At 45.2% G+C, this 13,881-nt stretch overlaps 1 protein-coding gene across 1 annotated transcript in view; it reads left to right on the top strand.

The window, feature by feature from the left end:
- The first annotated feature begins 207 nt into the window (after positions 1–207).
- PTPN12 (protein tyrosine phosphatase non-receptor type 12) overlaps positions 208–13,881 on the top strand; it is a 76,669-nt gene continuing 62,995 nt past the window's right edge. Inside the window, 6 exon segments of the mRNA XM_032199771.1 lie at positions 208–301; positions 1,256–1,299; positions 1,301–1,343; positions 1,346–1,386; positions 1,388–1,577; positions 1,580–1,974. Of these exon segments, the coding sequence (XP_032055662.1) occupies positions 208–301; positions 1,256–1,299; positions 1,301–1,343; positions 1,346–1,386; positions 1,388–1,577; positions 1,580–1,974 (807 nt within the window).

Genomic DNA, 13,881 nt, shown 5'->3' with positions numbered 1-13,881 from the left:
AGCAAAGCCAGCTTAATTGAATCACCTAAGAAGAAAAAGTAGCTTTCCTGGGGGATTGTATCACAGCTCAGTTCCATGGCCTGGTTTATTGCACCGTCCCACAATGGCATGGCACTGCAGCAGGTAGGAGCGATGCTTTGAGGGGATAGAAAGGGGTGACGTGGCAGGGTGCTTTAACCAGGTAATGCTTCTGTGTGGAACTTCATCATGAGTCTGTTACAAGGTTTTATAGGACCAGCTACGCCCATAAAGGCCACACACCTCTTCATTGATAAAACTGTACTTAAAGAGACTTTATGTGGTATATTTATCATGCTGTGAGGCTTTATACAACATACCTCAAATTATTTTGCTTTGCTGAAGCAGAAGTTGTGATGAAGCAGAAGTTATACATGTAATCAAGGCACCAAACATGAAGACAATGCTTAATGAGGCTAATTAATCTTTCCTTATAAAGAATAGGCATGTATTTCTGTACACAGAAGGTGTACTGAAGATTTCTAGTGGCTTTTTTTTAAAAAAAAAAAACAAAAAAAAAACAAAAAAACAAAAAAAAAAAACATGCTAAGACAATTTCAGAAGAATTAACTTTAAAATCTCTCTGTTGGGAAGCACTTTTTTTAAAAAAAAATAATAGACGTGGAAGTTTAATTTTTCGTTTTTGATTTTATTGAAGCCAAATACAAACGCAGCACAAATATTTTAAACATAATTAACATTAATACCAGGTGACAATGAATTCACTTCTTAACGTGGAGAAAAAGGCAGAAATAGCACCCTTTCATCATGGCTCTTAATGCTTCGACCCTGCCAAAACATCCCGTAACGTGGAAGGAGGAAATTTAAGGTATTTTCTGGTAAGGACTGACGGCCCGGGGGGCACCCCCAGCATGGGGCACAGCCCGTGCCCCTCAGCTGCGTGCCCAGCGGTTGGAGCAGCCGCTGCCACATGACCCCCCATGCCCCCGGGCGGCGTTTCGTAAGGCGATTTTTATTAAAAACCGTGCCGAAACGGCGCCGGGGAGCGCTCCCCTCAGCCCCCGGCCGCCATCTTCCCGCCGCTCCCCACAGCTCGCCCACCGCCCTGCCCGGCCCCGCGGGGCGCCCTTCGCCCCGCCTCGGTCACTTCTCCCCGGCTCCGGGCTCCCCACCCGGCACGGCCCTTCCCCGGCGGGCCGCTACGGGACAGGGGGGACGGCGGGCACCGCCGGGAGCCGGCCCTTCAGCGGGGATAAGGAGCCGGCTGCGCCTACAGGTCCCGGGCATGCCGGCCCCGGGGCCGCCGGCACCCAGCGGCGCCCCCATTGTGCTCCAGCCGGAGCGAACGGCGCCGCGCTCCGCTCGGGCTCGCTCCCTCCCCCTCCGCCTTCCAAGTGGTCCCGTCCACAGCTCCGCTCGGCGCCCGGCGGAAGGTCCCATCCGTGGGAAACGGGAGGGGCCGGCGCGGCTGGGCGAGGCGAAGAGCGGAACGGAGTTCTCCCCCGAGGCCGGGCTAGGCGCTGATGAGCGTGACGGACGGCCAATAGGATGAGGGAACCGTGGGGGAATAGCCAATGGGAGAGAAGAGGGGGCGGGCCTCTTCCTCAGGCCGGGGCGGCGGGTGCCGCGCCTGCGTAGGGAGGGTGGGGGGGGCAGGAGGAGGAGGGGATTTCGTCGTGTCCCTGTGGCGGCGGCGCCCGGGGAGGGTCGGGCGGAGGGAGGGGAGATGGAGGGGGCGGCCGGGCAGCTCTGAGCGGGGTGGGGAGCCGGGAGCCGGGCCGGCAGGGCGAGGAGAGGCGAGGGAGGGCGGCGGAAGGGGGCTCGAGGCGGAGAACGAGCGAACGAACGAGCGAGCGAACGGCCGGGGCTGGGGGGGCTCCCGCCCGGCGGGGCAGGATGAGCCAGGAGGAGATCCTGAGGAGATTCATCCGGCGGGTGCAGTCCATGAAGGACACGGACCACAATGGGGAAGACAACTTCGCCTCCGACTTCATGGTGAGGGGCCGAGGGGGGGTCTCTGAGGGGGGGGAGCACCGTGAGGTGCCGTCGGGTGGCCCCCGAGCTGGGCAGGGGCCCCCCGTGGTCCCCCACACTCGTAGGGGTTGGTTGGGGGTACCCCAGAACCGGGGGGGACACCCCCAGAACCGGGGGGCTAGCCCCATAACCGGGGGGTACCCTGATAACAGGGGTATGGGCCCATAACGGGGTTATCCCTGTAAATGGGGCTGGCCCCATAACCGGGGGATAACCCTATAACCGGGGTTGGCCCCGTAACCGGGGTGTATCCCTATAACCGCCCCCCTGGGAGTGATGAGCCCCCATTCCCTGCTCAAACCCCTCCCGAGGGGTTGCTCACGCTGAGAGGCAGAATTAAACCCAATTGACCAGGAGCCCCCCCAGCAGATGAAGGGGGCAGAGGAGGCTGGGGAGGGGCTGAGGGGGAGCCCCTCTCCTTGCCGGCCATGCCTACCCCTTCATCTGCCCGGTGAGCACCCCTGCTCCCTGCCAGGAGACGGGTTAAATGCCCTGAACCTCCCTGGGAGGGATATTCCCTTTCCCTTCCCTTCCCACCAGCTCCCCATCCCCCATGGCAGCCCTGCCTGCATCCCTCGGCCTTTCTTCCTCCCAGCCCAGCCCAGCTCCCCGCCAGCCCCTGCCCAGCGCGGCGGTGTGCTGGGGAGAAGGGGGGCGTTCAGCAGAGGATTTCTCCCTTATGCCGGCTCCGTTTCCCCCTTTTTGATCGGGCTGCGAACCCGCTGGAGGCCATCTGCCTCCTGAATCGCACAATGATTGGGATCGAGCAGCCCCGGCGAAGTCCCTAAAAAGCACAGAAAAACCCGGCTGGACCCGAAGGAGAGGGAAAAGCGAGCATCCCCCCCCCCCCCCCGGTTCGCCTTATTATTACTATTATTGTTATCCTCTGGCGCTGTTTGGGATCAAACCCCTCTGCCAGCCTTCGGAGCTGTCAGCCTTCCCTAATGGTCCGGGAAGAACAAAAAAAAAAAAAAAAAAAAAACGGGATGGAAATGTCGCATCGGGGCTGCGGATGTTGCGCAAGGGCTGGGAGAGGGCTGCGGGAGGAAACGGGGCCGGGGAAGGGCAGCCCCGGGCCACCGAGCTGCCAGGGGCTGGGGCAAGCCCAGGGCAAGCTCAGGGCAAGCAGCCGGCCTGTGGGAAAGGCAGGGGGAATGGGGGGAGCCGAGGGGCTGCCCCCGAGTTGGGGCACAGCTCTGGGGCAGCAGCATCCCTGGGTAACGGGGAGGTTAAGGGATAGGGCAGAGCCCTTGTTAAGGGATGGGTTTCGTGATATAATTGCTATTAAACGCACGCTGACATCTAGTACTGGGGAGTCTGGTTCAAGTGGACCAGAAAGGGTGGCCTAGAAAATGCAGGGCTTCTAATATCTCCTCTGTTAAATGCTGTATGAATTAGATCCAGTAATCAGCTGCTACCATTTCAGGTCTGATAAGCAGCCTAACGCATGCAGTTGGACTGTAACAAAGCCTAAACAATAGTTTTGCCATCCTTTCTCCTAAATAGTCCCCGCTCTGTATGGAAAAGTCAGTTTGGTTTCTGTTCTGTTCCTGACAGCACATTGTTTGTGTAGCTTTCGGATGTGGAGCCCTGAGCTTTCCCTTTGCTCTCAGAGCAGTAAGGAAAGAATGCTGCTAAAAATGGGAAAATAGGGTCACGGAGACCAACTAGCGAGGCGTTTCAGGGAAAAGGTGTACTGCCTGCAGAAGTGTTAAATGCTTTGGAAAGGATCACGTTCAAGATTTCTTTTGTGCTCTTAACGCTTTCTGTTTCCAACCGGCATGCTGCTTCTGCATAGGAAGTGATACGGAAACCAGGAAACCGGGATGCTGCTCGCTGACAGAAGTGTTCCCGTCAGTCTCAGTATTCACCTGCACGTACCAAAGCAGATACAGATTAGTGTAGCAATGAGAATCGTAATTACCAATTATTTTTCACTGAGGGCATGTCATTTGCTGTTGTGTTTGTTGGTTTTTGTTTTGTTCTTTTTTTACAGACCAATGCTTAGATACTCATTATAATGATTGGAGAGAGGAGGGGAGATGAAGGGGGTAAAAAGCTTCTGTATTATCTTTTCTGTAGGTTCCAGTAGTGATTTTCTGGGGAGGAATTATGTTCTCATTTAAGTGCAGGATGTATTGTTGCTGCACCGCAACGGCAAGTGTGTAGAAAAGGAATTGCTGTTACTCATCGCTTCATTTCCAAGTCAAAATGGAATCTAAAAATAGGAGAGGAATACTGAGTGAATGCAATTGAAAACAGTTCTTTATTTTCATGTCTTTATCGCCTTTGACTGCGTTGAGTAGCTGACTTAGAGAATTATATTTGGGACCGAGTGAATGAACTAAAGGTGCTTGACAGACAGGTGCCATGGAGCTCTGGAAGAGGTGGTAGGAGAGCTACATCTGTGTGCGGGTAGGCTGTGGGTGACTGAAGGCTTCTGGTTAGCCTGGCTGAATGTTACTGAAAGGCCATAGCACAGATAAATCTGACTGCTACTTCATAGTGCTGTTGACATCCCTGAAGACATGTTCCACTCGGAAGGTGGAGAGGTGACTTAATTATTTATTTTCCCTCTTGCAAGATAAATTACACAGCGTAGGCACCAATAACGAGCCTTTTACTGGCAGTCAAATGTATTTAATTTTAATTAGTTTGCACTGGAAAGTAAGCAGGACTTTATTAGTAGATCACTTGAGCATTATGGGTGCACACAATGAGGTGGAAATGAAGTGTGTCGTTTGGCAGCAGCATATCGCTCATTTGCCAGTGGGTCTTGCCAATGAGCTCTGCTCTGTGGCTCTAGGGGCAAGTGGGCATTTCCTCAAATAATGCAGGTTGGGTCTGGCCAATGTATGGTTAAAGTACATCAAAGCTGACACCGGTATTAGGGCAAGGTGGAGTACAGATTGCTTCCTTGTGTTGTGTCGTGCATTGTATTGTTGTGTGTTCACAAGCAGTCTGGTCTGGATTCTGAATTCCTCTAATGAACAGGACTCATCTCAAACCAGGATTGCAATTCCAAGGTCCATGTGGAGCAAACAGTTCTAGCTTCCAGATTTTAGGTAGACTTCTATAAATACTGTTGCTGGTTTACATTTAATGTGTTCACAGCTAACACATTTATGCAGTAATCCAGCAACAGTGTTCTGCTACTGTCATTGCTATCAGTTCTCTGAGGTAGATTGATATCTTTACAGGACAACTGAAATATGAATAGTGAAAAGCATTTTGTTAAAAAAAAAAAAAAAAATCATTTTTTTCAAATGTTTTGCAGAGTATGACAGTTTGACCTAATATTTGGAGTTATACCCCTGGCTAATCAGTTTTAATGGAGCACAGAGAATGGCTGAAGGTGTTTCTGGCTTCTCTTTTGGGTATTCTGTAGGAGACCCCTGGCTGTCTTCTGTTTAATCCATCTAAGCTAACTCATAGGTTTTGAGATACCGAAGAACTTGCGCTGTGTTCTACAGTATGAAAGGGATTTTGAATGGGCCATTCATTTGAAGTGGATGAAAGGTAGACTTTATGATAGATGCCACTCTTAATCTCTTGGTTGTTTTATTTATTAATTTTTTAAGTTTTTATTTTTAAATACTTCTGCCTCTTTTTTTTTTTTTTTTGGTGAAAAAAGGGGAGGTGGGATGTGCTTTACTTCCAAGGATCACGTCTAAAATACCTGAGATGAGACTACTAAAAATGAAATAACAATCTAGGCTGCTCTAAATTACCAATCAAGGTGACTGAGATATGTAGTAAAAGTCCATGTAATAATGATAAACACACCATGGATTTTGTTCTAATTCCTGTACTGTCTAATACAGCATTAAAGAGATCACAAATAATACATTCAATTGCAACCATAGCACTCAGACAACCTTCTTAAAAGCTTGTCTGTATATTAATGTGCATTTGTGTAAACTTTCTCAATTTAAATACCACTGATGTATCTCAGGTGTATCTGTGAATGTACTTTTCAATTTTATAGAGCAAGTATATAATCAGGAAAATTAGCAGAGAAGGGTAAGACTGCTATGCCTCCAGAATTACATTACCAATTACTTCTCTTAAAAAATAATAAAAAAAAAAAATCAATGTCTATACATGTATTTTTTGTGTTGTTTTCTAGTATTTACTTACTGAATGAGTCTCTTGCTTGTAACATAATCTGAAACATGAATTCTCTGCTTAGTCTTCATCCTCTGCATCATAAAACACACGGTGCCTTTTGAAGAGAAATAATTTCTATCTGCTAAGGCTAAAGTAGGAAAAACACTCGGGTAGCGTCAGCTAGACTTTCACAAACAGGTTAATTGTTATATATGTATATATATATACCTATATATATATTTAAGATTTAAAAAGTGATTGGTGTAAAAACAAGTTCTGGGGGAAATTCACGTAACCTGGGGGGATTTTGAGCAACCGTCACCAGTTCTGAGCACTTGTCTTCCTGCGAGCATGCTCCCAGGGTTGATGGCCTTGGGGAGAAGGACGGTGAGCATGCGGTGCAGCGGCACGTTGCGAAGAGCTCTGCTTTTACAGCTGTGCAATGGGTCACAGGCAGCTGGGGCAGCCCTTTGAAGGGTTTGCAGCCTTAAAATTTCAGAGTCGAAGTTGTCTCTGGTCTTGTTCGTCTTCCATATTAGGCATTACTTTGAGCGTTAATGTGTTTTTGAAGTGTATTCCTGCTAGCTGCGTTTCATTGACTGCCGTTGGTTTGGTCGGGGGTGTGGGGGGAAAAATTACTTCATTGTGAGCAATGCTAAGTCATACAGGCCGGCCATAAAGCTCCATTTATGTAGGCTACTTCTGGCTGGAGCAATACGACTGAATAATATTTTCAGTAACCCTTAACTTAAGAAGCTTCTGGAATTTGGTGAAATGCTGTTCTTGAAGTGTTGCACAAAATGCAACTTTCTATGAACATCAATATATTTAAACTTTTTTTTTTTTGTCGTCTCCTGAGGAAATGAGTGCTGCTGCTGCTGTTTCCAAGATGCCACTCTGAATTTTCCTAGGGGTGGCTGAATACAACCACAGAACTCCTGTCGTCACCCTGGGGTGTAAGAACTTGCAAACTTGGCCTAAAGTTGCCGTTGTTCTTTCAGGCAGATGAAACTAAAACAACGTGGTTGGGCAACGCTCTGGGTTTTGTCAAATAACTCGCATGGTAACAAGCTCTGTTTGCTCAGCCTCTGAAGACAGCAGCATGCAAGTCTCCTGGTCTTATGTATCAAAGGTTTGTGTACTGATTTGGGGTATTATTAGATTATTCAGGAGGAGCAAGTGATAATCTTGACCTTGCACCTTGTGGCATACAGCACACATCCTAAATAATTTAAATGGTGCGTCAAATACTTAGCTTTTATTAAGATTGCAGTCCTACCATAACTTTGGTGTGTGTATATATACATGCATATATGTACAAACACATATATATAGCTATATGTAGATAGATGCAGAGAGAGAAATCTGTAGGTACATGTCTCAGGTGACCACAGTTCATCTATGCTAGGCTCCATGGGTCTGGAGCTCTACATGCACGCAGATACATGTGTATATATACACATTATTGTGCTTATATCTATATAATTTCTGCAGAAACAATTTATATTACACAGAAACAGTTTCTTGTTTTGAGGTGTACATAACTAACGTTAAAACTGATATGTGTGGGGTGTTTCTGCTGTGTAGTGTTACTGCCAAACGTAACTCACCGGCTCTGCAGCCCAGGAGAGGTTAATCTGAATACCTGCTTATCTCATGTGCATACATTTGCCCATAGGAAGTTTTTAATAGTTAGGGCCAAAGCTTTTCAAATTCATCTTAAAGGCCTTAATTTGTCATAAACAGAAAAGCGTTTGATTTTCTTGCTTGTCAGTATGTAAGATTGATGGATTTTGTGCTAAAGGGACTTGCACTGCTCCAGTAGTGCTGTAATATGTTCAGTATGTAGGGCACTTCAGCACAGGGAGAATAGTAACGCATTTGTTAGTGCTGGGGGAAGACAAAACTGTGGTGGTGCCTTGAGTACACAGTCTTAGAACTGAAGTCAGAGCCCAGATGATGATTTTCTTGGTTTCTTAAAAATCCTCTTTACTTAGAGAGAGGCATCAGTGTTAAAGGTCAGGTGTGGAATTGAGCAGAGCATAAGTTAATGGGTAGAGGAGAAGCTCTTTGTGCTGCTAGGAAGTACAGCACTTGTATCCTGGTGTTTTCCCTGGGCTGGTGGCACTCCACCACTGCTATGGTCATGTCCATGCCATCTGGGATAACTCAGCTGTGTATATTTGCTGTAAGCAAGGCATGAATATGCATTTCCATTTCTATTAAGTAGCAAATGAAAGTTGGAAAGGGGCTGAGCTCCTTGTTTTCCTGCTTCATCAGACAATAAAACTTACCAGTAGAAACTTAACTCATTAATTTGTTTCAGAGAGATCTGGTCAGAATGCATCCGTGAAGGAGGACGCTCTGATCCCGCTGTGGAGTTCTTGATCCAGAAGTAGGAGTCACTGGGTGCGGCTGCTTTGGTGAATCTGTCTCAAATCCTCCTGCACCTCCCCAGAGTGATGCTGTGTTCTGATCCAGCGCCACCAGGACAGTACAAGAATTAAGCTAGAAGCCTGACTAGGAAGGCTGAGAGCACAACAGCGAGTTAAGCAAAAGATTAGGAGGAGAAAAGCGTGGTGAAGCCCATCAGAGTTTAGGACCATCCTTCTAGGCTGGGAACCACTGTTTCATAGTATCTTTCAAGAGCATGTCAGGATGATTGAGGCGCTGTGAGATTTGCATTGGAAAGTTACAGCTTTTATCTCAGAGGGCCTCTGCTAGCTACTCTCTTGCCATCCACTTTAGCTGTGTAAGAATTTCGTTCATTCTAAAAAGAGAAGGTAGAAAAATTCCCCAAAGGTACTGGATAAATAGAGGTATAAGTGGATGACCTAGTTTGTTTGACCTGATTTTTCCTGCTATCTTGCTACAGACTGAGATTTTAATTCCTTTAAAAGGTAATTTTGTTGGTGGTAACCACTTTGTGGGAAAGCTTACAGCCATCCTGGCTTTAATGGAAGTACCTTTTGAAAGAAAGGCTTAGAATTAGCAGCTGTAAAAAGTAGCAAGCTGATGTAGCCAGTGACTTCAAGAAGGAAAAATAAGTAGCTATTATAAGAGGACTGAAGCTATGAATGATGTTGTCTCATGAACTGAGAGGTCCATGAGAACAAAGGAACAAAAGCAACTAAAGATAAGTTTCATTCATTTGGATTGCTAGAAGGAAGCATCAGCAGTTTGGAAGGAAGTTCTGCCACGATACTTCTGACAGTTAATTGTGTTATTTATTTTACTTCTGAGCTCCCTTAATGTAGTAAAACAATTGAATTGGCCGGATTTATTAATGTGCCATGGGCAACTAAATCAGGGGACTGAAATTAGTAAGTGCTGTATGAATTGGTTGTCGTGTTCAGTTTTTAGTTCACTGGCAGAGACATCCAACACAGTTCAGTGGTCATAAGCTTCTCCATGTAATTTGGGTTCCTTTCTATTTGGAGGAAGAGTTATAGCCTTAGCTTTGCATATGTTGGAGAGCAAGCCTTGATTCTTGAAACTAATGTATCTCAGTAACGTTTAAGTGTGTCGTGCTACTAGTTTTGTGTCTAAACTAATGGGCTGGAAAGCGTCAGTCTCCTATGGGGTAATTAACTTAGTTAAAGCCATATTGCTTTAAAGAACATATGCACGACTTTAATCTCTTACTTCGTTAAAATACTGAACTTGCAAATTTTAAACAAACTGGTCTTACATTAACTTCCTTCTTAAGTAGTCTTTTAAGTTCTAGCTGGCGGTGTTTATTTTTCTAAGGTCTGTTTTGGTGGTGTCGTCTTGAACAATTTTGCATCTTGTTGCATTTGTCTAGTGGATCTGTCTTGTCTTGTCATTCTTATTGGCACATGTGGATGACATCTGCTTTTTGTTTTTATCTAAAAACACACAGATGTCTTGTACCCTTTGTGATCGCAGGAAACGCAGCCTCTGCATGGATCAGTGAGATTAAGAGCAGTTCTTATTTTGGTTCTGGAAAGGCAGATGACCATCTCTCAGCTGTGCAGCAGGGCTACAATGGAAATGAGGGGCCAAGACTTCTTATTCAAGACAAAGCTAACAAAGGAATCTCAATGGGAGGCTCTAAAGACCATGGCACGTGATTGGTATGGTCTGGTCTTCATGCTTTTGTTGGGAATGGGCTGGTAGCTTTGGTAGCGGAGCTGTACTGTATATATCTGCTGTCAGGTCAATACTGGGGATGAGAACTCCATTTCTGTGCTGAGCTGGATGTCTGCAGCTGTGGAGACAAGACTCCAGTCCATGAAGGTTTGGCTGGACTTCAGAGACCAGTAGGCATGCCTCCAAGCTACTCACCACCTTCGAGAGTTTCAGGGGATGCTTTGTCCAGAATTTTTAACTTCTGCTCCATTGTTTGGTTTCCCGGATAGATGTTGGCTTTCACTCTGTTAGTACGGTGTTAGTCTTATCTGATACTTCCTCTGGTGGTACTTGGAGGACACAGCTCTCTGTGAACGACTGGTTCCCAGTTCAGATGATGTTATGTGGGTGTCCTTTCTGTGAGCGTTCAAGGGACTTGCCACGTACATAATGCATCATGCTGAAATGCCCCCTGCTGTGGGAGCTGCACAGCTCTTGAGAAGCACAAGTGGTGTTCCCCACAGCTTCTAAAAGCACTTTGTTCCACTCTGCTCCTAAGTGGTTCACTTCTCATTTGACTGTATTTGACTCTCTAATGCATAACCCTGTGGTGGAGCAGTGTCTTTTTCCCCCAAGGCACTCGGTGTCCTGGTAACATGCGTGGTGCCTGCGTGTAGCTTCCTCCTTGCACAGCTTTTATTAGGTTTGTTGCCCAGTATTTGTTCAGTCTTTGCACAGAACTGAATAATTGCCATAAAAAGCTCAACAAACAGCACAAGTGATATGAATAGGGCACTGCACTTAGATCATGGCCACCTTGGATTCATAAGGTGGTGACTTGGTGGTAAATGCATTGGGTTTTGTGTTTTTGCAATGTACTGCTTCTTTTTTCTTTTTTTTTTTTTTTTACTGATTTTCTACACGTGGAAAGGCAGTCTTAAATCTTTGTTTATTTTGTACTTCAATCTTTGCCCTCTTATATAAAAAACAGGATTGCAAGGCAAAGCTCTGCTTTCGTTATTAGTTACTGCCTCTTACATATTCTGATAATTTGAGCAAGCAGGTAATTGTTAATTGAAATGAATACAGGTGTCCTGTAGGAGCACTCAAGGGAACAATTTAGCTCAAAATAAAACTGGAAAATGAAGCCCTGTTCTAGAGGGAAGGGTATATGTAGGTTAGTTTAACTGCTTCAAGAACTGGGAATTCCTGTAGAAACAAATTTAGAATAAATTGCCTCTCGGGCAGTAGCCCTGTTGCACAAACTGTTAAAGGAAGGAAATAATCTCGTAGATATTGCGAGTCTCCCCAGATCGCTGTAAGTATCTTTTCTTTCACAGTTTTTTTTTTTTTTTTTTTTTTGAGACTTCCATTTTTAGCAGCATAGGTGGCTACCCAAAGATGCGTTTTTATTATGACCAAACAAACAAGTAAAACGAACACTAACTTGTTTCCTGTGAGGTAGTATAAATATAGCTGCGTGTGAATGTGAATGGAGAAAAATGACAATGATTTTAGGCAGGTAAAATACTCGAGCCTCTCACTGCAATTGAGTTGTAGTAAAGAAATGCTTTATTTTTATAAAAAGCTTTATTTTTCTGTTCTTTCCACTCTTAGCAGAGTAGGCCCAGAAGGGGGACGTGTGACCTATTCTGCTTTCTTTAACAGCTTTTTGCCATAAAATACACCAAAGCTCTGGGCACAAGTCAGTTCTTCAAGCTGAATGTTCTGCCTTAAGTTGTTGTTCTGCTGGACACTCCACCTTGCAGTCACTCACAAAACAATAATCACAGCCTTTTTATATTTTCCTCTGTAAGTGGAAGTTTTTCAAAGGCTGTTCCATAGAATTGTTGTGGGAATTACCATGAAATTGTTGTAATATTCTGTAGAAACATTGCACCGGATGTGCTTTAAACTGGTGCCAGATATTTTCTTAATATTTTAATGAACATGATGAAATTTGACCTTTCAATTCTTTTTTTAATTATAGTGAAAATGCTGCCTGCAAGTTGTTTAGGACTTCAACTGACTATTTCTGTTGTTCTGGAAAAAAAAAAAAAGGTAGAAACCTGAATACATGAAACCATGGCAGAGGGAAGAAGCCTAGCTGTGTTTTTACAAATTACATGAATCTGCAGCTTGTAAGTGAATGATTTCATCTGAGGGACCAGTGAAACTTAAATAAAGGTTCATATCCTAATGTCAACAGGCTGTTGCAATAAATCCATTTACAAACTGCCATTTCCTAAGGGGAAATATTTACCGTTAAAATGCTGGCTAATTCTGTGTCTAATTCTAATACAGAAGATCCTGAAGGAGAGCTCAGGTTACCCGTTTATACATTAGTACACATGACAGCATTTTGGGTGCAGAGCTATAGCAACGCATCCTTCGAGCATTTAAAAAAGCATCACGCTGTTTAAGTTGGTGATTGTGTGAAAACGAAGGCAGCATCCTGTTTGTACAGCCGTATAGCATACATAATAGGCTTCCCTTCCTGTATTCGTAGAAAAAATGCTCCATGGCTGCTAAAGCAAGGCAGAATGATCATCCCGTGAAAAAACTGCGTGCGTGTCTAAAACCTCAGTGATTATTACCTTGTTGTACTTCTAGCTCGTACAGATGAAGATAACTTCCAAATGTATTAAATGTGCATCAGGCCAGGATGCATTTAGGTTGAGAAAAGCAGTAGCAAAGTAAAAAGAGAACTCAGTCAGGGATATAATTAAGTAGTGAACTGACTTATTTTGAGAGAGACAGTACCTTGAATTAAATGCAATCGTGGTTTTGGTCAGGTGAAAGGGTCTCATAGGGCTCGTCAGGGGGTCACCGGAGTTAGTTCCAGTAAATGAATACAACAGTGAGTTCCTTCTGTCCTTGCATTTCAGTGCTGTGTCCTTTAGGTGTGATGGGGCTGTAGTAATGGCACTATAAAACCTGAAGTCATGATTTCCTTGGGTCGTACTCGTGTAGATTTTCCAGCTGCTGTTCCTTGCAAACTTCTTCCAAGAGAAGTGAGAGTCACAGAAGAGTCAATATTTACTTACAAGATTCGTATGATTATTTTTTCCTTTTTCTGTTAACATACCAGATTCCTGCTAGTGTGCTGGCGGAATTTATTGTTGACTGGCAACAACTGAAAACATGAAATGCTCTGTTGAGAGAAATGTAGCCCACCAGCTCGACGTGCTTGAAGTGAAGATTCGTTTGGATAGAGCTTGCGATTTTCTGTGCTTCCTGTGTTAGGTCAGCGTAGTGGGCATGTCGGTGTCACATGGAGTGGAAAGTATATAAAAATAATGTAGCTTATAAACGGGGCTTGAGAATGCCTCCAGAAGAAACAGTTTGTTGGGGAACTTAGCTTATGCGAAGTGTGTCTGCTGAAGGGCATCTCCTGCAAAAAATTTTCTTCCACGGCATGGTGGAAATGTTGGTGCTTGTGGGCTTCCTTTTGCCTTCCTCTACGGCTGTCTCTTGATTTGTCTTGAGGTTGTTGGATCTGGCTTCTGAGCACTGTATAAACAAGATGCCCTTTGGGAATTGTACGTTTCTGTCAGCCAGTAGTTGGATCACCCCTGCGAAGTGCATCGTTTTCCACTGGGCTTAGTACGTGTGTCAGATCATACGCAAATTACAGCGTGCGTATTTGATTCAGCACATCTCAGC

The sequence above is a fragment of the Aythya fuligula genome, chromosome 1 (assembly GCF_009819795.1).
Source record: "Aythya fuligula isolate bAytFul2 chromosome 1, bAytFul2.pri, whole genome shotgun sequence".
Taxonomy (NCBI): Eukaryota; Metazoa; Chordata; class Aves; order Anseriformes; family Anatidae; genus Aythya; species Aythya fuligula.
Note: the sequence above shows the minus strand (reverse complement) of the source record. Positions and strands in the feature narration are given on the sequence as shown.